The sequence below is a fragment of the Amaranthus tricolor genome, chromosome 6 (assembly GCF_026212465.1).
Source record: "Amaranthus tricolor cultivar Red isolate AtriRed21 chromosome 6, ASM2621246v1, whole genome shotgun sequence".
In the NCBI taxonomy this organism is placed as follows: domain Eukaryota; kingdom Viridiplantae; phylum Streptophyta; class Magnoliopsida; order Caryophyllales; family Amaranthaceae; genus Amaranthus; species Amaranthus tricolor.
In genome coordinates this window covers 7,464,769-7,491,450 of record NC_080052.1, presented here as the reverse complement: position 1 = coordinate 7,491,450, position 26,682 = coordinate 7,464,769, and the positions used below count along the sequence as shown (strand labels likewise).

General features: G+C 35.5%; 1 protein-coding gene across 3 annotated transcripts; it reads right to left on the bottom strand.

Moving 5' to 3' along the window:
• Positions 1–225: 225 nt before the first annotated feature.
• On the bottom strand, positions 226–26,682 carry LOC130816161 (uncharacterized). 3 transcript variants are annotated; one of them, XR_009042718.1, is made up of 21 exons: positions 25,539–26,682; positions 22,395–22,863; positions 21,990–22,077; positions 21,704–21,885; positions 21,405–21,541; positions 19,354–19,420; positions 18,540–18,708; positions 17,475–17,589; positions 12,038–12,113; positions 11,772–11,954; positions 11,181–11,341; positions 10,174–10,267; positions 8,415–8,619; positions 8,029–8,306; positions 7,809–7,930; positions 4,172–4,316; positions 3,963–4,055; positions 3,350–3,423; positions 2,815–2,918; positions 2,546–2,599; positions 844–920 (listed from the first exon to the last, which is right to left on the bottom strand). XR_009042718.1 is itself a non-coding variant. In XM_057682819.1 (20 exons), the coding sequence occupies exons 1-20, from the start codon at positions 26,540–26,542 to the stop codon at positions 620–622; spliced, it is 4,017 nt and encodes a 1,338-aa protein (XP_057538802.1). In that variant the 5' UTR covers positions 26,543–26,682; the 3' UTR covers positions 226–619. The 3 variants fall into 3 exon arrangements, 2 of the variants coding, with proteins under 2 accessions (XP_057538802.1, XP_057538803.1); XM_057682819.1 differs by lacking the exon at positions 2,815–2,918 and having other exon boundaries at positions 226–920; XM_057682820.1 differs by lacking the exons at positions 844–920; positions 2,815–2,918 and adding an exon at positions 938–1,068.

The following is a 26,682-nucleotide window of genomic DNA, read 5'->3' as shown; positions in this document are numbered from 1 at the left end:
GTACTCCTTGTCTTCCCTGATATGATATATAGTAGACATATTAGTAGAGCTGGTAAATATATGTTCCATGGAAGAAAAAGAGCAATGAAGGGAAAAGGGTCGGACACAGTGGAAATAGCGGGTTCAAGCTTGCCAGATTGCTCGCATGCATGTGGGTCATGCACACCATGTAGGCTAGTCATGGTTAGTTTTGTATGTGCGGCTCTTGAAGAAGCTGAGACTTGTCCTATGGCTTATAAATGTATGTGTAAAAACAAGTCTTATCGTGTTCCTTGAATTATTTTTCACTTTTCTCAACTCCAACTTTTATGTAACCTAATAATAATAATAATAATTAATTCCCATTTTATTTTTTTATTGTTTCATTCATTATTGTTTACTAGTAACTATACTTCTTTATGTAGGACATGTTACTTCTATAAAACAATAATGAAATCTGTTTGTTATTAAACAATATTTGAATTACAACAATAGTTGGATTATGTTGCACAAAACTTATAACAAATAATTTAGGAGTATTATACTTGTGGTTTAAAAGAATAAATTGTTACTATAAATAAAATCACATATAACCTAGGCCACCAAATTTCGAACATTACTCCGGCAAAACTGTTTGCGTTTAGTCGGAAGAAGGCAGCGACTCAATGCACAAATGCACCAGCTTTCTTTGATATTGTCCGTAAAGCTCATAAGCTGCAATGACTTCTTCATTTTCCAGGCTTAGGACAGGCAAGTTTTGTAGCTTGTCTTTTGAAGATGACTCAGTTGATCCTTCAGAATCCTCTATGTTAGCAAGGATATCTGCATGAATTTCGCGACAAGCAACAACAAACATAGCTGCTGTATCTGGTTGCTGTACTTCACGAAGTGCTGTTAAAGCTTCTCGAAATGCACCAGCTGCTACATACAAAATTAGAGCCCTGCGATGTTCGATAGTTGCATCAGCAGTGGCAAATAGAAGAAGACTTGAAAACAAGGCCTTACTCAGGAGACACCAGTTACTCCCCGTTTACATCTTGTGGTTCAAACACCGGTAGGTATGACAGAGACTTTCACAATTAGAGTGGCCTACATCAGGGATCAACACTTAGTCCTTTCATTTTTACGGCATTATGGATGAAATCTCTAAAACCATCTGGGAGACCGTACCATGGTGCATGCTTTTCGCTGACGACATTGTTTTGGACGCAGAAACTAAGGAGGGGCTAACAGTAAATTGGAAGAATGGAGGGAAGCCTTGGAGGGTAAGGGGTTGCGCATAAGCCATATGAAGACAGAATACTTGCGATGCGACTTCAGTGAGACAAAATCGATAGGGGAGCCAGAGGTGACCATAGGGAGAGAAATTGTTGCATGTACGTCCAAGTTCAAATATTTGGGATCGGTGATTTAGAGTAATGGGGAGATTGATGGAGATGTTTCTAGTCGTATACAGGCAGGATGGCTTACGTGGCAAGCAGCGACCGGAGTGCTTTGTGATAAAAAATTCCCTAGTAGACTAAAGGGTAAATTTTATCGCGTTGCAATTAAGCCGACTTTGTTGTACGGGACAGAATGTGCCCGTAAGAAAGGTTTTCGAATAGAGGATGGAAGCAACAAAAATACGTATGTTGAGGTGGATATGTGGTAAAAATATGATGGATAAGATAAGAAACCAGGAGTTCAGGGAGAAGTTAGGGGTTGCACCTCTTTCGGCAAAGATACGGGAGAACAGGTTGAGATGGTTTGGGCATGTGCAGAGAAAGATCCATGACGCCCCAGTAAGGAGGATCGAATGCATCATAGTGGAGGGCAAAAGAAGCCGAGGAAGACCTAGGAGAACGTGGGAGGAGCAGATTAAAAGTGACCTGCACGAACTTCACCTCTTTAAGGACCTGACCAGGAATAGGGCCAGTTGGCAGCGCCTTATCCACGTCTTAGATTACTAGACATGTCCCTCTTTACCATCATTTTTTACTGATATTTGCCTTTATTAATCGCTCTTTACCACCTCTCGTACCATTATCGTTTTTTTAGTTATTTGTACCTATTCTATTTGTTGTGTATATTCAGTTAGTTGATTACTATTCATGGTTAATGTGGGTATAAGTTGTAGGCTTTCGAATAGTTGCAGGTTACTCTCTCTTTGAAGACCCTTCTTGAGCCAAGGGACTTTTTGACCGCACTCTCCTATATAGGTATGAGCTGCCATCTATCTTCCCTCCCCAGACCCTGACTATAGTTGTCTATGAGCGGGATACACAGGGTATGATGATGATGATGAGGTGTCAAGATATCTTAAAAATGTAACTTAAAATTTTCAAATGTATGAAAAGAGATTTAATTGAAGCGTAGATATTCTTAGAGGACCAAAGATTTGATGTCCTAATCATAATAGAGAAACTTAGTACGAGAAAATGGGACCAAACGCACAGGGTTAGGATCTTGGAAGGTACATTTTTACCAAAATAAGCAAGAGGAAGATAATTTTGGAGCATTCAAAAAAAAAATGATAACGAAAGATAAACATAAGAATGAGCAAACTTAAAATTAGTATGAATGTTACCTCCAAAGATTGTGCTCAGTGTGAAGAACATGGTCTGCCCATCTTTGCATTACCCTGGAGTACCATATAAAAAACAGGTTAACATGCAATGTGAATGACAAGCTTAAGTAGTAAATCTAGAGATTCCTTGTACCATAATTTTCTAGTATCATGGAGTATATTCATTACTACTTCAGAAATCCAGCAGACAAAGAACTACCAAGTACAAATATGAAATCGCTGATCATCAGCTTACATCAACTTTTCAGACAATAATCAATCCGACTTACAAGTTACCATACAACAGCATTCCATTTCCTAACTCCACAAAGGGGTTCGGACCTAGGAGGGAATTTGGGGTATTGAATTCATGCAAATTCATGCAGCCTTATCCCTGCAATAATAAAGAGAGAGGTTGTTTCCGATTGACCCTAAATTGCAAACATAATCTGCATTTTCATAAATGTATATAGTTCAATTAATCATTTTACTATAATTCGCTATAATTTGAAACCAAGAAATATATTAATCTTCATAATTTAGGAGAAACTAAACAGGAGCCACATTGGTTGAAGGAAAGTGGGGCAAAAAGTCCATTTGAAGTTTTGAAGCCAATGTTGTGGTTATGGATGAATCAAAATACAAGTCAGTTGGGTTTGACAGGCATTCTCATGCAAGACAATTGCCATAACAATATACATTTAAGCTCAGTCTTCAGAGCTTTCCATGTCACATTTGGCCCATGCCCAAGTTTAACACTTGCATCAAAGTCCAGGTAGTACTTGGTAGCATCAAAGTAAAATGTGAAATTGTGTAGAGACAGACCTGGAGTAATCAGAACCCTTTAAATGTGTGGCAGCGAGAGTTGCAGCATCAGTCCAACATCCAGCATCTTGTAGCTGCATAAACGAAAAGAAATGCATGAGCATATCAATTATTCTGGATAGTCTACAGTCATAAAGTCCTAGCCCTAGCTTTACAAAGTTCCCTCATAGTTTAAAAACTATTGTCTTCGCATTCTCATTCAATGAAATAGTTTTAATTTGGGCTGTAAGCATAGATTTGAGCTTTTCTTTCGTTATGAAGATAAAACTGTTAAGTGGAGGAAATGATGAGAAAAATGTAAAATCACTTGCAAAACACCACTATAGTAGTGATAACAGGTTCAAGCGAATAAGAAACTGCCTGAACAAGAACTTGTTTACAGGCACAAAACACAAGCAAAATGTTTCACCAAGAGCTGCACAAGCTAAACTGGAGGCATGGTGGTTTTTGCTCTAGCACTTCAGCTGTACATGGTGAATAAATCCATGAAGTTATATTGATATTATTTTGTATTATTCTATATAAACAATATATAATGGTAATGATAGTTTTAACAGATCCAGGCACAATAAAAAATGGGTCAGATTCGATGTTCAGCAGATGGGAGTCTGACCTGAGAACAAGCTTCTTGATGCCTCCCAACAGCGCAAAGCAGATGGGTACCAGACAACGACTTATCTGTCCTTACCATGTTGGCTGCAACAACCTAGATATAAAGAATCCAGGATGATGATTAATTCAGATACATTGAACAATCTTGAAGAAGAGCCTAGGACACAAGGATGATGATAAGAATGTCAATGAATATGACATTTTTCATACCTTAACAGCAAGTTCAAGAAGAGACTTGGACACTGCAGAAGCAAGGGCAACTGCACGCAGCGAATTCGCATAAAAGTAATGACTTTCAGGAGAAGTGGATAGTAATAAACTCACAGCAGCTTCTAAGTTTCCCACTGTAACAAGACTGTTCACAGTACCAAAAACTGATGAGAATAATATATCAGGTTATATGCTTAAAGCAAGTAACATTCATCACTCAATAATTACTTGGTGCTTCAAGGAACCGGAAAAACATAGAACATGAAAGAAGCAGAATGGGATCGCTTGTCCTCCACAACCAAAAAAAATCAAATTAACTATAATAAAATTGCAAAAATCTCATTCTTTTGTTTAGGCTACCCAAAAAAGTGTAAATCAAATGATTTACAAGCTAATAAAAATGTTTGTAGAATCAGACTTAGTATGGCAGAATATCACACCAATTGGAATGCACATTATAAGGAAAAAAGCTTCAAGAAAAATTTATAGCTAGAAGATCATGATGATAAGCTACAATACAAAATGAAGGCCTGCAACACTGTGAATATAACAAACTAGTATAGAAACTCGTGGAATGCACGAATTTATAAGTATTAAATATATAAAAATATAGCTTTAAAGAATAATGCAAGTGTATATTATCTTGATTAAATTTGTTGAATACATGATTTTTTTAAAGAAAAAGTTAAATATTGATTTTTTAAAATCATTTATTGAATACATCAGTTTTTCATTCAATTAAATATACTTTATCAAATTTTAGGTTAATAATATAAAATTGCTATAATAAATTATACTCCATACTATACCTAATTTAGCTCTAATTTAAAAATAATCAAATTCTAAATAAGGTAAATACTGCCATGTAATCAACTATCATCCACTAAAATAATTACATTTGTCATGCCTCCTTAAAGGATGACACTTGTAATTTTCCAACATTTTTATAGTATTGTATGATTGTCATGCCTCCTTAAAGAATGACACTTGTAATTTTTCAACATTTTTATAGTATTGTATGATATTAATTGCCCATGATTTCGCAAAGAGAGATATTAGAGATTACGGCATATATTACTCAATTCTGGTGGAATTGTGACTTTGGATGTACGGTAAGATTGTAGAATTTAGGGGTCAAGTAGTAGCTATACTGGTACATCCCTATAGCAGAGGGCACAATAACATGCTTGAAAATGTAACGGAAATTCGACATGGTAGCATCGAACTTTCATGAAACGCGAGTAGTAGATTTTGTAAGATTTTTCCACATGGTAGCATCCAGTTTATGCACTATCTAACTGCCGTAGCATTTTCCGTTAAATTCTTGGTAATTTCAGTTTAATTCACCAATTTGACGTTTCTACCCTTATTAAGTGTTGGTTGTTGTTTTTATAATTTGCCCTAAACCATTTTTATGCTGTCAAATTTTTAATTCACCATTTTGATGTTTGATTCACCGTTTAGTTCATCAACGCTATCAAATATTGTAACAATTTTGTTTTCATTCAAATTGTTGTCTTTATAATTTACCCTAGTTAAGTACATATATATTAGTGCTAGAAATGCACCTTTTGAACTTTATAATACAAGTTAAGTACATTAAGTGAACATTATAGCTTATGTAATAGTGCTTAAGGCACCTTTTGTCAAAAATCCCAGCAATTTGAATCAAAACAAAATCGTTACAATATTTGAGAGCGTTGATGAATTAAACGTCAAGATGATGAATCAAACTTTGAGAGCATAAAAATGGTTTAGAGTGAATTAAACAAAAATTGCCAAGAATTGAACGGAAAATGCTACTGCAGTTAAATAGTCCATAAACTGAATGCTACCATGTGGAAACATCTTACAAAAATGCTACCACTCGCGTTTCATATAAGTTCGATGCTACCATGTGGAATTTCCCAAAATGTAAAGACGTTTAAAATGCTGCCAAATGCCTCTTAGAGAACTAGAGAAATGCTTGTAGAATTACCCATGTTAGGTACGTAGACTGCTTTGTAGATCATAAAGACTTGATCTTTCATGTTCAAACTTATTAGCTAAAGTTAATTGAATAACATAATTAAATCACAGAGTAGACCAACATAGCCAAACACATTCGGATAGCGTTACCTAGTATGTAAAAAAGGTTAATGCAAAGGTGATGGAGTGCGCCAAGGGACATGTATAGCGCATTTTTTATTTTAGCAGCCTTGCTTATAGCTCAAAGCCCCAAAATTTATTAATCATGTACAAGAACATATCTTGCATTTACTAGGCATCCAATTGACAAAAAGAACATCCAAGCTTGTGTTCAGACTTTATCTAATATTTATTAGCTAAAGTTAATTGAATAACGTAATTAAATCACAGAGTAGACCAACATAGCCAAACACATTTGGATAGCGTTACCTAGTATGTAAAAAAGGTTAATGCAAAGGTGATGGAGTGCGCCAAGGGACATGTATAGCACATTTTTTCTTTTAGCAGCCTTGCTTATAGCTCAAAGCCCCAAAATTTATTAATCATGTACAAGAACATATCTTGCATTTACTAGGCATCCAATTGACAAACAGAACATCCAAGCTTGTGTTCAGACTTTATCTATATTTGGCCAACCAAAAATTTTTTACCCTTGTCAGATGATCAAAGGTAACAAGCAATCAAGTAAAACATTATTTACAAGTTAGTCAGTGAAGAGAAAACGAAGCAATTTAGATTGGATATGATAAGAAGAATTTGTTGTTGGACAAATTTTTTTTCTAAAGCCCTTGGGTAGGTAGGAATAGGATTGAAATGAATGAAGATTAGTAGAGGTTAATAAATTATCCCTAAAACACCCAAGAATAGAGGTATGGAGACTCTTCTTCTAAAACAACCTTAATCAATCAACTAGGAATGAAATGCAATAGGAAATGGGTGCAATGATAAGCAAGGTGCAAATTTACGAGGTTCACCCAATTTGGGCTACATCCTCTGTGGTAGTTAGCTTTGATTATGAGTAGAGAAAGCAATGGGGTTCTTCAAGAAGTCTTACAATGGGGTATCACACTAGAAGAAGAGAATGGAGAAGGTAGGCTTAGGTGTTAGGGTTAGAATCAATCTAGGTTAGAATGCATTCAACCCTATTTGTAATAAGTGACATATGCCAATCATTGGGACAAAGGCTCACAACACATAAAGAATAACCCTGCCCAATGAAACATAATTTGCTAGTTGGTTTGCCTTTTGGATTCGTGATTTGCTCAAAATGGTTCAAAAATAGCCTAAAACCGACCATAATTTGTTCTTTTCGATTCGGGATTCGCGAGGTCGATTAGCGAATCATGTGAATTAGTTGCAAATGGCAAGGGGCCTATTTCAAGGACAACAATAACACATTCGGGATTAGAAAAGGTGAATATTTTCCTAAACACCCAAAATTCAGTGAAAATATTATCTGAATTAGTTGAATTTGGGTGAAGTTCAAAAAGTCATAACTCATGACATAAACTTATCAGTTCCAAAAACATTAGCGATTAGCCTATGGGCTAGCACTTGTAGTGTTTTGATATCTTGAGAGTAGCCTAATTTGATATTACCAAACTTCTAATTAGCAAACAGAAAAGGAATAAAGACTTCACACATTAAAAAAACAACAGTGAAGACTCACTCATGGACACGGTTTTGTATAGCATCTTCCCCATTCAATTTCTCATGCCAAAGTATTCGTTCATTAGCAGTCTCCCACAACTCTTCTTGCTCAAATGCCATTAATCTAAGTTGGCCTTGACTCTGCAACAAATGAAGCCAGATTACAAAATGGGTGGATAACAAAGAAAACATACACAGGTTTACGATGACAATGGTACTTCAAACTCCGTATGAATTACCAGTGATTCCCTTCTGTCTGACCCAGGTAATGTTTTACCGCATGATGTTATTTCAGTCAGATCATCAACCTGAAGCACTGGATCTGACAAAGTGTTTTTCTGAGGCTGCTTAATAAGTGACTTATTAATCAAATGGTTAAGTGCTCGAGGCAGCTGTAACCAGAAAAGCGCCTCAGCTGATTCACCAAAGATCATAGCAGCAAACGCAAGCCTCACCGAAGAACCTTTGTTCATTATTTTAGCATACAGTCTAGCTCTTTCATCATCAAGTATGCAACCTAAATAAGAAAGAAAAATGCAGTGATTACAAGAATGCGGTGATTTTCCCACTAAAAACCCATTCATACTGAGTGCAGTAGCCTGTAAGCATAATAAGACAAAAGCACCTTCTTGACGATAGGGCTCCAATACTTTGAGAAGCATCTCTGATACCGCAACATCGCCAACATATGAAGAATCAATAATGTAACTGCGAAGTTCTCCAGCTGATTTTGGAGTCCCCGAAATGTGGTGAAGCCTTTTATCAATTGTTATGCTGCTTGTGTTAAACCAAGAGGGTTTTACGCCCAGCTGCAAAATCATTCGCAATGCCTGGAAAAAAGGTGCCACTTATTAAGCTCACTAACGTACTATCAAGTTTCATCCCCATTTTTCAAGTAATTCTCTATCCAAAAGTTTACAACATTTCTCCCAACAAAAGTTTCACAATTTAGGGGATCGTATCCTGTTGAAGCTGGAGAAAGTATTAAATTAACGTCGATATCAGGTAGTATGTTAGTTTTTCAGGGACATATAAAATATGATTAAACATGCTTAATGGGCCAAATAAAATCGGGTTGGGATCAAATTAAAATGGCTTTGGCCCGTTTCAAGAAGAATGAACTTCATAAAACTAATAAGGCTTATTTAGAGCTTGTTAGTAATTAGTTTATTAAATTTTATTCTGTTATATACTCCTATTATATATATTGCTATTGCTATTGCTATGGTAACAAAAGCTTTTTTTAAAAAAATCTTGAGAATTTGTTTGGATTCTTTAAGATAAGCAAAAACTTCTTCCTACCACTCCTCAAAAGAATGGTTGCAATAATAACTTGGCTTCAAATGGCTATATATTGTTACAGATTTGTTTTTTTATTTTTCTTTAGCCGCCTTCGTTCCGTTCCAAACTACAAATTCACCAAATTTCGAAGATGTTTGGTAAATTTGAGTATTAGTTTTTGGCTGTTTATTAGAGAAAAAGTGGGCCAACAAGCCAAAAGCCAACCAAAAAAGCTAGCTGGAGTAGCTTTTTCATTTTGGCTTAAAAGCCAGTTTTTCAGCTGCTTTAAAAGCCATTTACCAAACACTTTTTTTGGCTGTTTAACCAACCAACAAGCCAAAAGCCAACCGAAAAGCTAAGAACCAAACACCCCCTTCATGAAAAGATATTCTTCTACTTTTAACCCCTAATTTTCATATCAAATATCTAACAACATTTACTTGTAATAACCTCTTGTATTTGTACATGTTTACTGTTTTGACTTTTTATTTCAATTTTTAGATTGTTTGAAAACTTAATCTCAGTCTCATCAAAACAGATTTTGTACAAACTAGTAACGCTATGTCAAATACTCAAATCTCATATTCAAGTGATAAATAAGTTCTGTTTAGGACCCGCTTAAAGCCTACTTCTAGCCCGCTCTATATAATAGTATAGGGCCCGTTAAAAGCATGACACATTCCAAACCAACATAATAAAAGGTCGGCTCCGGGCCCCGTTGCACAGGTGTAAATATGATCATTATTGGGCAGAACTTGACTTTAACACACTGAGCAGTAGAAATTAAGAAAAAATAAAACCCAAGCTACATGTGCATCAAATAATTTCAATAATGCACTCTATAGTTTGACATGTCATTAATAGAAATTAGAAAGCCTTTGAGACGATAAAAAACTTTAGCTGTTGCAAACATAACATTGCATGAAAAGTGCAAGGCTAAGCGCGCCTTCCATGTGTTTAGTTGATATAACCATCTTAATATCATTTAAAAAAAAACTTGAAATGGACATCAAAGCACATTCATGAACTGAATGTCTGATCATAATGCAGAAACATGATTAAAATTAACCAGGATAAGAAAAGATTGCATCTTTTTAATTTACCAGGGCATGTGGAGTAGGAAGTAACATTGGCGTACACAGAGGCATTGGCCGAAACCTCTCCTTGATTACTCCATGTGCGATTCTTCGGTCATTTCTGAAAAAGGCAAAAAGACAGATTGAACGGAATAGCATTGCATATCAACACAATAGTCAAAGGAAACATTTTACTGAAGTTCAACTTGTTTATGCTTCAGCAACGTCAGTCGTCAAAGCATTTGATTTAGAACATTAAAAAAATGACTACGATTAAAGTTCTGATAGAATTGAGAGAAAAATGTTTTCGACAATCAATAAAAGAAGGTCAGACATGGTATTTCTTTCAAAACATTGGACATCTGCAAAAATGGTTCACCTTATCAACTATGAAACAATAACTATCCCATCTACAACTTAAAGCATTCAAGCCTAAAATCTGAAAACCTAAACACATTATATTCTCCCTAAAAGCAGATTTTACTTTTCCAGGAGTTCATCCTCGCCCTCATTAGATCGCTAAGGAGGTTTTAAAACACAATGATTGTGAGTTGGTCAGGAAATGAGGAAAAGAAAACCAAGAGCTTTTTCTCTGAATGGTAAGAGAACATTGGCCAACTTGACAAAACAAAATAAAGGGAGAGGAGGACCCAGTTGAGGTTAAGAGGAGTTGTCCCTTGTTACAGAATACTAGGTGGTAAAAGCTACCACCAAGTTACCCTGCTGAACCTCTAACGCAAATCAAGAAACGCAATGGTGCAACAATACATTACATAGGCGTTTATAATAGATATTCGAAAAAGGTTGCAAAAGAAATGTAAAAAAGGGAAAGATAAAATGGCTGAGTTTAATGTAATAAATTGGTTGTATATCATCATAATATGTCTGTGAAACTCATCAAGGAACAAGAACCTGAGGCCAATTAGAAAATGTTAACAGATTGGCATCTTTAGTAAGCTGAACCCTTACAGATTTTACAATTTTCAAAAAACTAATGAGGAAAGTATTGAACTGAAATGTATCAAGAAACATACAGAGTAACCTCAACAAGTCTAAAACTGCTATCAGCTCCAGCAATGCACAAGACTAATGGATCATCATTATGAGTCCGCACATGCAGCCAATCAAGTTCCAAAACCAATGTTCCGGGACATTGGGGTTGTAAAACGGAGTTTGCTAGAGGATCTGGTGAGTCCTGAAATATCAGTAAAGCTGACAATTCAATATATTCCATCACAAAAACTTCAAAATATTTCAGCATTTTCGGGTATTACAAGTATAAGAAATTGTTTACTTGACTTCTACATTTTACAATGATAGCTTGAAGAAATCAAGTCAATATAAATCATTAGATACATGAAAGGGAAATTTTTAAGTTAAAAGGAACACTACAGCCCTGAATGTTCATGATTAGTCATTCGGATTTAAATTAATAACATAGTTTTTAGAAGTGAATATAGCCTTGAATGTCAAGTAATTTGGAGAGATCTGATATTGCTAGCCTTTCTCTTCCCTAAATTTCCTTACATATAAACCATAATGTGCTGTTGCATTGGAAAACACAGTTGAAGAAGAGGAAAAAAAAATGACTCCAATTAAATGCCTCTGCTGCAGGCTACACTTACAAGGTCATACACTGCAAATGTGTTGTCATAAAAAAGAACCGCAACACGTCCTCGACTTCGATCTCCAGTAACAACAGGTGAAAATTTTATCCTTCTTATTCCTTCTCTATGAGTATTGAATGAGGAAGTGTGCCCAGTTGTTACATCCCACCAGCGTATGTTACCAGATCTGTCCCCCATAACCTAACAGGGACAATTATCCGTTAAAAATATTTATATTTATACTTCTGTGGTATCATAGTAGGGAAGCAATACACTGAGCATACCACATGAGGAAGTCGATAAGCCATAGCAGTAATCAACCCATCAGATGAAACAAATGAAGACGAAGGCCACTTTGGTCTGATGAAAAGCAAACACTTAGTAATAAAACCCATATAAATAACATAGCACAGAGAAGGCAATCACTTTAAACGAATGCAATATGTTCTACTCTTTAAAGCAGGTATAGAAACATAAACTTTTGCTAGTTTAAACTAAACAGACACATCACACAACTACAATGCATGAGAAGCACAATTTCACTTGTTGAACATTTTTTTGTGAGACAAGGTAACATGGAGCTAGATTATTTATGTAAAATTTTTTCATAGACCATTTGCCGACAAATAAAGGTTGATTATTAAATAATAAAATAAATAAATAGATAAATAACAAATCAAAAAGTGATAATTTTCCCGAGTCTTGATTCTTTCTAGCAAATCAAGCCAGATCCCGAGCACATTGAGCACTGTTTAGGGCCACCGCACTGTTTGGGGCAATTTTTGCGAATTCAACGTTTAGTATGCAAACAAGATATTAGAATATTAAAATGTGTTGAGGATAGTCGAAAGAATTTGTCAATCTTAATAACAATAGTTTAAAGCAAATAAGTGAAAATATTAATATACATATCCTCAAAGGAAGATATCAGAAGGAAGTACTACACATTTTCCTCCCCCACAAACCAAAACAAGATGATACAACTTCTCATACCAGTTTGGGCTTGACCCTCAAGGCCTAAACTAACTCAAAAAAATCACTCTAGTATCATCAGTAGGGGTGTAAATAATTTGGTGAAAAACCGAACACCGAATCGAACCAAACTGAAAAAGCAATTTGATTTGGAGATATTTTTAATCTGGTTTGGTTTGGACTAAAATTTTAAATTATTTCGGTGTTCGGTTCCATTTCGGTTTTGGACAATACATAACCGAAAAACCGAACTAATTATATGTCTATAGTTAGGCCCAATAAAAAGAGGAACCCATAAAAATAAACCCTACTACCCGAGGCTAGGCTGACGGCGCCTCCTTCTAACCCTTCTAATTTCTAAATCCCCAAACCCCAATATGTGTATACTAGCACACTGTATTGTCGTCTCTTTCTAACCCTTTCTTCATACTCATTACTTTCTAACCCTACCAGCTGAGGGCGCCTCTTCCTTCTTTCATTCCCTTTCTTCTACTAGTAGTGATATCTTTCATTCCATTGTCATCTCTTTTACCACATCTAAATGGAAGGCCAAAGGTAAATCTTCATTATTTTCTTTCGTTTATTTTATTTTACTTTGTTTTTTCTATGTTTATTGTAACTTCAAATTGATTTCGTTTTATTTATAGATTATTTTCATTTTTGTTTTTGTTAGATTATTTTGTCAAATTTTGTTTTTTGTATTTTCATTGTTAGATTTCATTTGTATTTTTCATAATTTTTCATGATTTTTGTTAGATTTACATTGTCATTCCCTTCTTTTTTTTTTGTATTTTTCATTATTTGTTTTTAGTCATTATTTGTTTTCTATGTTCTTGAGTTGAAATCAGTGGCTCTGTAACTTCATTTTTTAGTCATAATTTTTTATTTTTTTGTATAGATTATTCGTTTTAGATCTGTTTTTTAGTCATTACTTTTCGTTTTTGTTAGATCAGTGGCGATCTGTTTGTTAGATCTGTTTTTTAGTGTTTTTTTTTTTTTTGCAAGACTTGAGAAAAATGGTATTGGAAGATTTCAGTGAGGATGGCTTAACATATCCAAACACTATTGAAATTGAAGATTGATGCCAATGGATTTGAAGGCTTCTATGGAGATTAAAGTTGTTTCAATGTTCAATGAACTTTGTGCTGGACTTTTTATTGATTTGTAATGTGTAATGATAAGTGGTTGTAGTTAATTTTTAATGAACTCTTTAATTGTAATGACCAATGTTTAGAAATTTTCAATTAGAACCAATTCTCTCAAATCGGCGAAATTGGTTAATTCGGTGTTATTCGGTGCAATTTGGATTGGTATTTTAACATTCGATTTGGTTTAATTTGGATTATAAAAATTATGATTTGGATTTGGACTGAAAAAAGTCTACACCGAATTTAATTTGGTTTGATTTAGATTTGTGCATAATCCAAATCAAACACCAAACTTTCACCACTAATCAGCAGTCAGCAATTGGAGTGGAAACCAAGTTTGAGAAGTGTACAATATGAGGATTTGCAGAGGTAACAAATAACACTCTTTTGCTAGCAATGGTATTTCCATCCTTTAACACCACTGACAATAAAATAACCTTTGTGTTACCAATAAATGGAAGATATTTTTACGTTTATACGAAGTACAACGAACCATACATATACTCAAAAATGGACAGTATAAAGCCAATCTCTTAGAGCTACTTTTGTCAACCAGCAAAACAAAGTGCTTTTAGTGTCTTATGTTACCAAACATACATATACTTAAAAATCACAAAGATGACGCTTAATAAACTAATAAATTTGGTGGAAAATTGCAAAAGAGGAGTCTAACTGTAATAGATCGGCCAAAAGCCGACCCAAGACTGGATAGTAAACACACGATAATGGACAATTCGAGTCTGCCCAATGACTCCCAAAAGGACTTTTCCTTATTATTCAAATACTCCTAAAACTAATTATTATTATAAGGGTGGCTCTTTATATAGCCTAAGCCCCAAAAGATAACTACAAAATAACAACTATTCTAATTACAAAACATACAAAGACTAATTAATGTGAAATGTCAATAATGTCCTTGGACCTTTTGACCCGAGTCATCACATTACCGACCGCCTGAAGTTCCAACTTGCCCTCAAGGTGGATAAAAATTAGCCTTGTGTGTCCAGTAGGTTGTCCTCAAATGTGAGCCATCCACCATTACTGTATCTAATTCCAACTCTAACATTATGAGTAATTCTTGCTTGGGTGTTCCATTATCAAATATAACGAGTGAATAAAATTCTCAACTCTGCAACGAATTTGGGCTTAAAATGGCTTAGGTACTCAACAAGGTATGTATCAGAAGAAGCCCACTGTTTTTCAAGCGCGCTAATGTCATCAGTGAATTCAAAATTTAATGCTACTGTTCTTTCCGAGTTGATTTTTTTTTTACCTCCTTCATTTTCACTCCCTCCTCAAAACCAAAACCCTAAGTAGAGCAGCAGTACTTCTACACCAAAACCCTTTCCTTCCCTCTCTGCCTTCTCCCACACGCCAGCAAGGAAACTGTATTTTGCCTACGACAGTTTGCTCCGGTCAGGTTCTTCCAGCGGTTCCAGCTTCTTCTTTTCTCTCGACTTTTTTTTTCTTTTTTTTGCACAATTCCACACTTTCCACTTTTGCCGCTACTGACCTCTCGACAATTCTGTTGCTTCCGACCATCGCGCCAGCTAATTCTCCGACAGTCGCCCACCATATTTCGTCGTCTCTTTCCCGGTCCACCACCAGACCCACAACACACGACTCAAAATCTCTCTCTCCTTTAATACCAAACCCAAAAATATCAGCCATATTGTCCTCTTTCCTCACACCGATCACCTGCCGCCGGTTGACGGCTAACCGCCCACATTTCCCGACTTTTTCTGCAGTATTCACGTCACCGGCGAGACCCCCATGTTTTTCGGCTGTTTCTGCATTCTTGTCGTCGCCGGCGATCCTATCGAGAATTTCTGCCAAACACCATAATTTTCTGGCGACAGCGCCGCTTCTCATTTTGAAATCTTTTGTATTTGGGCTTTTCTCTTTTGTACACTTTCTTTCTTGGCCTTTCCATTTTTGGGCCTTCTTTCTCTCCTCCCTTCTTTTTCTGTTTTCTGTTTTCCTTTTTTCCTCATTTCTTTTTCTTTTTTCCCTTTCTTGTTTTCCTTTACCCAAATTCCTCCTATTTTGCTGGCCTCGTTCTTTATTCTTTTGTAACAGGTTCTTGCCCATTATGTTCACATTGACCTTTTCTTTTCCCACCACATTTAAGTACTCTTCTGGGTATTTCCAATTCTCATCCTGATCTCTTACTTGACCCTCACATATATCCGGCTCTCTTACCTTCTGTCCCATATCATCAACCTTTACACTCTCTTCATGGACATCTTCTTTTCTTTCTTTATGGAATACAAATGCCATCAATTCATCTTTCCTTTCTTGATGTAAGATGAGGAGTGAATATCATTTGTGACTATGTTCCGAATCATAATGTTCATCACAAATCCCTTTTCCAAACTTCTCATAAATTTTATTGGTGGAAGTGGGTTTAAATGATTGGATGAAACCATTTTGGACAGCCTTTTGTAGCATGTCTTAAGAAGAAATTCCAGGTCCAAAACCCTCAAGAAACCCATCAAGATCATCTTCTTGATTAATTTTTGGACTTTTGCCGTCGCCGGCAATTTTCCGGTCACCGGAATCGTACCGCTCTGATACCATTGTAATCGGCCATCTTTCCTCCTTGCTCCACTGACGAACGCTGTTCGTAGAGGTCCACTACATCAGACGGTTTAAAGTTTCTAAGTAACAAGGACTTCAAACTTTGCCAATCTTTGATGGGGTTTTGTTGGTCTTCCCATTGATACCAAAGTAAGGTTTCCCCGTCCAAGAAAACCACTGTTGCTTCTTTTTTTTTCTTCTTCACTGAATTGGTAAAACGTGAAGTGCTTCTCGGCTTCCATCAATCAACCATCTGGGTCCTCTCCATTGAACCTAGGTAAGTCCAACCTTCCAAACTTGCAATTCCCTCCATTGCTTTCCACTTCTTGATTGGCAAAATTGAAGGGTTCATTCGCTTCTCTCCTGTCCCTTCGCTCTCTTTGGCTGAATTCTTGATGCTCAACATGTCCATACGATCTTATTCCTTCCTTCTCCAACAATCTCATCTGCCCCTCAAGAAGTTGGGCAAGAATTCCATCAGTCCCTTCCTGTTTCTTTGATATTCTATCCTCCAATGCCTCCATTTTTTCAGCAAAATGATCCTACATCCTTTCAAGATCTGTCTCAATTTGCTCCGGTCTTTGTTGGTTGGTCTGTTTCCCCATAAGATCTATCTTGCTCTGATACCAAGATGTTATGGATAACAACCTTCCACAACTCAAAAACACAAGAGCACAAAAATCCGAATGTAATCAGTAACTTTGACAATGTTTGAGTCTTGTCTTACTCCAAAATGTTTCTATTATTCAATTTTTGGATGCCTTTACAAAGAATACAAGCTGGCCTATATATAGCCTTTGCTTGCCCTCCTAATTACGAGACAGCTGGCGTAACAAAAATAACAAACATAACCACCTAAACAGAACATAAAACGAACTACTTAAGATAGTTGTCCCTTATGTTTCTTTATTGTTTTTGTTTCTCCTCTTGTAAGTATTGAGTTGGGTCTCTCGCATAGCTGGTATGACACTAACTTCAACATTGAACAAAAAAACAATAACTAATGAACCTAGAAAAATACCTGAAGTCTTTGATTCTTCTTCCTTGTACCTCAAAAACTCCAATTGCACCATTAACAAGTGCAAAAGCAAAGCTCTCCGAGCTTTCCTCCTGAGATCCCTCAGCACTCACCGGCTCTATAACACATCATTCATGCATAGTCAATATTTGGAAATGCATATATATATATATATATATATATATATATATATATATATATATATATATATATATATATATATATATATATATATATATATATGGTCAAGTTTCAGTGAGAACCAAGCTTATATGAGAACCGTAAAAACCAATTTCTCTGATAAAAATGTGTTACTTTTTCAAAGAAAAGATGTTACTTTTGGACAAAAAAATGTTACTTTTGTTTTAAAAAAATCTGGTACTTTTTAGTAAAAAAATGTTACTTTCAGAAAAAATATAGATACAAATTAACATGTTTTTTTTTAAAGTAACACTTTTTTATGTAAAAAGTAACACCTTTTTGTGAGTTTTTTTCATAATTTTTTTCTTGAAGTAACACTTATTTGCCTAAAAGTATCATCTTTTTTTTAAAAAAAAAGTTACACTTTTTTGCCCAAAAGTAACACCTTTTTAGTAAAAAAGTAACACTTTTTCATCAGGCAAATTGGTTCTCACGATTCTTATATAAGGATGGTTCTCACCGGAACTTCTTCCTATATATATATATATATATATATATATATATATATATATATATATATATATATATATAATCAAAATTATATATGAGAACCGTGCAAACAAATCTGCTTGACGGTGTTACTTTTAGGCAAAAAAGGTATTAATTTTTAAAAAAAAAAAAAAGGTGTTACTTTTCAACAAAAAACTGTTACAAAAAAAATGGTTTATAAAATTATGTTAAAAAGTTCACTTGTTGAAATGAAAAGGTATATTTTTCACTGGAAAAAAATGTTAAGATTTAGTTCTCATGTTCTCATATAAGGTTAATTATCATGTGAAGTTGTGTGTGTATATATGTTTTTATATACTATATAACATATATACATATATATGGTCATATGTTTATAAAACTAAATAATATGCTTACTAGATTCTTGAGAAGATTCATTCTCTGGGGCCTTTGGGGATGATGTCCCAGATTGACCAACTATCCGATCCTTTAATGATATCGAGGATTGCCTAGTTGGTGCAGATGGTCGAGGAACTGTTGGGAGAGTCCACTCCAGTATCGTAAGTGGAAGTGCTAGTGATCTAAGCTAAAATGAATAAGTAGACATAATAAGAATATAGATCAAATCAAACCAATATATGAAAACAAAGGAAATTGGGAATAAAAATTGTACACCAAGACATTGGACAAGCAATTAACTCTTTTCAACATTGACTAAACATTCTGACAAACTAAAGAAAATAAATCCAAAAAATATATTGGACTAAAAAAGCAAAGGCCAGGGCTGTTATAGGCATAGCAATTCTAGTACAAAAATACTAGACATTACTATTGTACAGGTTCATCAACTCATATTAACAACTGTACATGACCACAAGTCATATTGGGAAAGACTAAACTTAGAGAAGAACAGCACCGAATATACCACTTTCATTTCAATCTAGACCGAAACTAATTACCCAGCTTGTTATCCCAAAACACAAGCATTACTATTGTACAGGTTCATCAACTCATATTAACAACTGTACATGACCATTGTACAGGTTAATCAGCCAAAATGTTTGATTCCTTGAAGTATAAAAGTGCAGAATGTTCAACCAAACTGTAGGCAAACAAAAGTAGTTCTGAGTGGCAAAGTAATAGAACATTACAATAGGTGAATGTCGGATGGTTTCTAACATAACAAGGAACTACTACACTAGACTATAAAATAGAAGGTTTAACAGCTGACCATAATAGGGTTCTTTGTCATTGCCCACACCTCCACAGGATTATCATGAAATAGAATCAGCAAATATCTGCAAGTTTCATCAAATTGGTTAGGTTATTATAAGAGTATGAACTAACGAAGTTATTAACAAGCATCATGAGGATCAAAGAGAAAAACATAATCAAAGATAGAAATTCAAACCAAACGACGGAGCAGCTAAAAATGAAATGATTTGCATGATCTACAATATTGGGCAAGAAAGCAAGCAAGATAAAAAAAAATGAACTCGCTACACAGAAAGGATTAATTTGGTTTAATTCAAGCCCTCCATTTCATGTTTTCAACCCAATCCACTCAATTATAACCATGTCATCAACACCATTTTGTCAATCTTGCACTGCCTGTCCTTACATGCTATAGTATAGCTAACTGAAATTTGCAACATCCAGTCATTTTAAACGTCAACCTGCTCCTCGTCCCCTCATGAACAATGTTGGAAGAGTTTAATGTAAAGGACTCAACTCCAATCTCGACATTAAAACAAGTATACAACTACTTGGAAGACCCTACAACATCAATTTGATACCTTCGTGGTTAAATTCTATAAATATACCACATACAAAGCTAGCTGCTAACCATCAAAGTAGCTTCCATTGAAGGCAAACTTCAAAAATTATATGACATGCTACAATTCACAGTGAAGGTATGGAGCCCTTCTCTCACTATAAAAGCAAGGTCATCGGCCTTGTTGGAGAATTGATGATTCATAAGAATCCTGGCAAAAGGGAAGCTACTTGCTAATATTCTATTAAAACCAACCTGCAAGAACCTCCGTATAAGAATTCAACCTAGATTTCTACTGTTTTTTATTTATTAATGAAAACGATGCTATATTAGAAATCAAACGTGTTTCAATCTCTAATATCACCAAGATCGAATATATGAAGTCTTGTGACAAACAAATTACACTATCAATGAAAACAATGTTTGTAGGAGATAAGAATGCAATAAAACGACACAAAGATTTAACGAGGTTCACCCAATTAAGGCTACGTTCTCCGAGGTGTAGTATCAAAGGAGTTTAGGCTTGTTTTTAAGCTTAGGGTGTTTTTTGTGGATGATTTTGATGAGCATATGAACTCCCTATTTATAGGGGAGATTACAATAATGAGTCTTATACATTTATGGCTAAGAATAAATTACATATTAAACACCTCTATGAACATAAACAGTCACAAAACTGAATCCTATGCACAAGCACCTCGTGAAGAATCTTTTCTTGGCTCTTAAAATTCCTCATTAACTATCATTCATCCTGGTTTATTATCATCCATGTTTAAGTCTATTCAACACCCACTTAAACTCCACATTAAACTTTCCTCTTAATGTGCATACTCAATGCACACACTTTAACACACATTAATCCACCCATGGGATTCAATCTCTATGCTCGCATAATGCATAAAATTCATTTGGTGCACTCAAGTCACCAATTACATCAACAATTAATTTATTTTTTAAAATCCCTAACCATGTGATAGTCAAGCATACATACCATCTTTCAAACAGAGGAGTTGATATTCTGATGCCACATCATTATCTAACAGCACCAATAACAAAGAAGGGGAAAAAAAGCTTGCTCCTTGATCTATAATATAATTATATATTATAAAACCTTTTTTTAATATGAAACTCGATTAAAGATTCAAAACAACTATAAAAATTAACCAGCATCTTCATAGCATATATATGATGTATCAAGGATGATATCAAGTATCCATATCCGTCTAGGTGTCAGATACATAGTCGGCACAGGAAAAGGACACAGAATATAGGGTTCATAGCAGTTATATGATCATATTACATTGTATTTCTGGCGGATTGCAATGGGAACTCATCAAGTGTCCCCAAAAAGCGCAATATAATCACACTTCGATCATAATGTCAAGTAATCACACTTTAACTAAATAAAGGTAGTCTAACTGCCAGTCCTTTTAGTTGACGGGAAATGTAAAATTAAAAGGAAGCAGATCATAAAAGTGACCAAGTCAATTTCAACGTTCAGTGTTAACCTTCCGGATGAAGAAGCTTTGAGAGCTCGTATGGGTGCCTTTTCTGGCTTTTTAAAAATCCGAAACGACCGATTAAGACCACTTCTTACACATGTCACAACAAGACTGTTAATGTAGCCTCCGGATTTTTCATTGGCCTGCAAACAAAAAAAATGCATGAGCTTTTTTAGACTGACACCTCATTTGGCAACTCTAGCGGTGCATAATGGTGATCAGCAAAGACAAGCAAACTGAATGACAAAAACCATTTCGAGTGAAAAGTGCACAACTTATACACAAATAAGATAAAAGTTTTTTACCTGAGTGAAAGAAAAAGATACCAAACGAGAATTTCCAAGCCATCTTAATCCCCTTACAACCCCATTATGAACAACAAAAGACGTTGTAACAGCATTGGCAGAAACATCAATGATCTCAATTGTGCCACTTTGGGTACCCAGAGCAACCAGCGGAACAACCGCAGCAGGTAGATTGCCACCACCTTTGGAAAAAAAAAAAAAAAAGGAATACAGAATTCAATTATACCAGAAGAGTCGATATGATATTCTTGTCAAAAGTAAGAGAATGATCAGAAACGAAACTAACGGGCCAAAGTAGCTGTTAAAGAAGGGGATGGTACAGCAAGTGTAGTCACCGTTGAAGAAAGAAGATGTAACTGTCCAACTAAGCTTATCTGAAACGTGCATTAGTAAGTAAGTGTGCATATAAGACTCTTATAACAGTATCAATTGAGAACAACAATGAGACCAAAATTTTATATCATAGAACTCCCGAAAATACAAAAGAAATACTACATTTCGACAAAACCCTCATACTAGCAATTGGTAGACAACTGATCAAACCCAAATCTAGACAACAGAAGAAACATCTTCTTTTACGGTCTCCGAGGTTAGCTTTTCAACTACTAACCAAGTAAACAACCACAACAATAACAAATAAATAGTTAATTAATGAATCACACAAACATCAGGAAAAAGAAGTATGACAAACCTTAAACAATGTGTCTTCAGGATAGACGGTTAAATTAGATGAACGCTCTCTCCCTCTTACACGTTCAGATCTTTGGTTTGTCGAAGATCCCTTAGAAATTTCATTACCGATATTCAAATCTGAAGTACGTGATACATTATTCACAGGTGTTATCATCTTTGACGCGTCTTTGGGAGCCACCTCAGGCCCTTCAGCCGTTAGAAGCCAATTCCATACTTTTCCATCATCAGAAATAGAGATCAAATGAGTCTTCGCGGCAGGAAGAGACTCATCGCAAAAATCGAAAGGATTATCGTAGTCCTCATCACTAAAAGGAGTATGAGGGACATCAGAATAAATCTTGCCAATATTCTGAAGAACACAATCAGATTCGCAGATAACAGCAGCAAGAATGGAGGGGGAAGGAACAAATGAGCCAACTGAAGGCATCAATTCTTGCATTGTACAAATTGCATATGCCTGTTCACCTCTGCGGACAAAATTAGCATTTTTTCATTACACAAGGAAAGGGAAGGGAAGTAAGACACGCATGGATCTAACACTATATCATCAATGATGAGACACCAATTGAGCTAGCATTGTGAGAACAAAGGGCGTGAAATATAGAACTGATAGAATGCATACCTGAAGCCCCTAACCAAACAAACATAATCCTTGGTTTGGCTTTAAAAAGAGGTGATTTGGCTAGTGCTAAGATATCGTTCAACCATTGCATACTTAACCACTTAAGCAACATTAACATAGCTTGTTTTTTTATGTTTGTGACACAAGCACGTAAAAATCAACAAGCAACTAGAATTTCCACAGCTTCTGAACTCCTGTGAGTGAGAAAATGTTTTCTAATTGTGAATCGGCTTTGGATTTTATACTCCCACTGTCGTAGTTAACTTCCAATCACAATAGTTTAGGATACAGTAAGATTTAAGTATCTATTGAACATCCTCCTGACAACAAACAAATAGAATAGAAGCATAATGACTCAAGGGAGCCACTGCATGATGCCACAAACTAAAACTATTAAGCTAGATTGGGTGCAATCTTTTACTCTCGTAAACTGCTAAAATCTATTAGTTTAGAACGGAGCCTTAACCTTGGCAATATGGCTATTCAACATTTCATCTCAACAGATTAGTCACATAATTTAGAGAAGGCATTAAAAATCCAAGATAGTATGGAGCCATGTAGGGGGAGAGTTTAATGAATGAAACACATATAAAACTCTTGTACACATAACAAAGGAACGCAAAATATGAATAGCAGCGTACAATTCTTTTTGAAAACTGGAAAAGAATATATATCCAACACGAAAAAGTTAAGAAGTGTTTTGACATCAAATCATTTTCCAGGAAACTAATCTATTCTTGCAGAGGATAGAACCCAGGATAAAGGAATTATAAGATTTCCCTTCAAACAAACATTGTCAATGAATGTCAATTGTGCACAAAATCCAAATGTCAGCACCAAGTGCAATCCTGTATTTGACCCACATTAACTAATGAACTTTCACCTACAAAGATCCCAAAACATCCGATCAGGGGTGGCTTTAGGCCCAATCAGGGTGCCCAACCACATAGGGCCCCTAGAAATAGTGGGCTTCAAATATTAAGGAAATATTTTTATACCAGTTTTTAAAGTTGGCACAGTTGGTAGACTTAATGTTGTGATACACATCAGATCTAAGGTTCGAGACTTTTGAAGTTATATTTTGAAAATAAACAGGCGTGCATTTTTATTTACGCCATCACGCCTGTTTAGTACTCCAATTATCTCTTGCCCCAACACCGATAGAATTGATGCTCTATCTTCATTTCTCCTTTCCTTCCTTGTTCTTGATTTTCAACATTCCTTCATTCCTTATCCTCACATGTTTCTTGCATTTTCATTTTTCTCACCCTTTTTAACAGTTCCCTTAATTATATTTTGGTAACTTTAATTTCATAAAATTGTGATTCATTGCTTCCTTATTTATTTTCTTGCGGGATGGTTCGAGCTTGGGTCTACACAACTTGCTTAGATGAAAATGGTAAATGTAGAGGAAAAGAGACAAACGGTTTCTTTAGCAAAAAGTGTGACAAAATGACCAAATGGTCATGCATTGAAGCAACACTATCAGGTTACTAAAAACTCTTCTCTTTTAATGGCATTTTAATTCTAGTTATTGGTAGTAGAATTATTGCTCTTAACTTCCTCTTTAACTAAAGAGAGCTTAACAGAGAAGCAAAATGATCGAAAGAGACGAGGGAATATATCACAATTAATAAGTAGCTTTACTTTAGCCCCTAATTGGAAAGAAACTAAGGGAATGTTAATCCAGTTTACAGCCATCTTTGTTGTAGTTAAATTGCTTAAAGATGGTTTTAAAATTTCAAAGAAAAACAAGAGAATCTCATTTTGTGCATTGAATTAATTAGGGATTAAAAGTTTGCTTTTTAAGGTTTTAATCATGAAATCTAGATACAATCTCATTTAAAGATAGTACTCAGTACTCTTCACCAATTTAATTATAGACTCTAATTTGATTGTCTTATTCATTATCATACCGTGAAAATATCTTACATTAATTTAAGTGTTTTATTCATTATGGTGGAAAGACTGCAAAACTGGAACTTTTTGACATAAATTCAGTGTTTTAATTCATTTTTACCCTATATGGTTTTGTTCTCCCAAAGATTTCAGGAAAAAAATCAGTGAGTGTATCAGTTTAAAGTCCCTTTCTCTAAATAATTAACAAATTAAATAGAGTCTCATAAATCTTTGCTCCGCTCCTACATCCAATCCTGCCACATTAAAAACAAAATAGGGTCTCATAAATCTTCGCTCCGCTCCTACATCCAATCCTCCCACATTAAAAACACAACACTCCAATTTCTCCCAAAGAAAGAATTAAAAACAAACCCACATTGCAATAAAGGATTGCACGTTCCCACAAAACGATATATGGGTAAACATCCAAATTTCTAAACATTGTAGATTTGACTCTCAAGAACAAACAACAAAACACAAACATAATCATAAGATCATAGAACTAATACACCTAAAATCCAATTTAAGAGCAAGCAACAAATCATAAAAATAATCAGAAGTTCATAAAACTTATAATCACAATAATGTACAAGTTCAAAACACCAAAATAACCACACTTACTCGCGTCGTCTCCAAGTACTAAGCTTCCCATCAAGATGAACACAATACACCAGCTCACTATTGGGGTCCGGCAATACATCAAGAAACTTCCCTCCACGCGGCAAATTTGCCCTAAACAATGCCGTCTCATACTGCAAATCAAACACTACTAACTCCCTAGGAAACGTCACAAACAATATATGTCTCCATTCCAACGAAAACGCACATTTCACAGGATAATTGGGAAACATTGCCGATGCAGGAGAAGTAGGGACTGGGTTACCACCACTGCCAACTAAATCCCTCTCTAATTTCATCAATTCAGAACAATCCGTCCTAACTTGAAGTTCCTGCAAAATGACATCGTCTTCAGATTCTCCAATCAATTTAACCGAGAGTAAAAAACCCTTTAACCCTAAAACAACAAGATGCCGAGAATCAAACGGATCACGCCGTATACACGAAAGAAACTCCGAAACGGCGTCGTATTTAAAGAAACATTTTCCCGTTGATGCTGAAAAAATCGACACCATATGTGGACCAGTAATAACAGCGAGCGCCCACGAATCTAAACTTGATTTAACCCAACACATTTCCTGAATTCCAAGTTTAAGCGAATTATGATCGGTTTCGAACCAAAGAACAACGGATTTAGATTTGAAATCAAAAAGTGATAATCTACCTTGTCTGTCACCAACAGCAAGGAGAAGGTGAGAAGATGAGGAAAGAGAATCGGAGGAGAGAATATCGAATTGACGTAGGGAGTGTGGAGCCCATTTAACGGAGGTGACGAAAGGGGAAAGAGAAGGAGATGAGGAAGAAGAAGAGGATTGAGGAGGTGGGAGAGGAACGACGGCGATTAATTGCATGGATCTGATGTCGACGAGAGAAACTGAGCTGCCAGATGCGAAAGCTAAGAGAGTTGAGGAAGATGTGATGTCAATAGCTCCGGCATTGTTGCGACCAGGAGGACCTGGAAGCATTGATGAAAATGTGTTTGTTAATGGCGGTGTGAGGGTAGCCATTGATGAAGGAAGAAAGAAGATGGAGGAGGAATGGAAATGGTGGAGGGGTTGGTTAGGTGGTTAAATGGAGATCCGAATGTGAAGCGCGGGAGTTTGTTGACATTATGGTGAAGGAGTGGAGCTTTGGGGCGAGTCATAAA

Coding starts and splice junctions, on each gene's coding strand:
- LOC130816161 (XM_057682819.1), bottom strand. CDS start 26,542: ATGGCTACCCTCACACCGCCATTAACAAACACATTTTCATCAATGCTT. Junction 22,864..25,538: donor AGTACTTGGAGACGACGCGA/GTAAGTGTGGTT, acceptor TTTTGTCCGCAG/AGGTGAACAGGCATATGCAA. Junction 21,542..21,703: donor TATCTTTTTCTTTCACTCAG/GTAAAAAACTTT, acceptor TTTTGTTTGCAG/GCCAATGAAAAATCCGGAGG.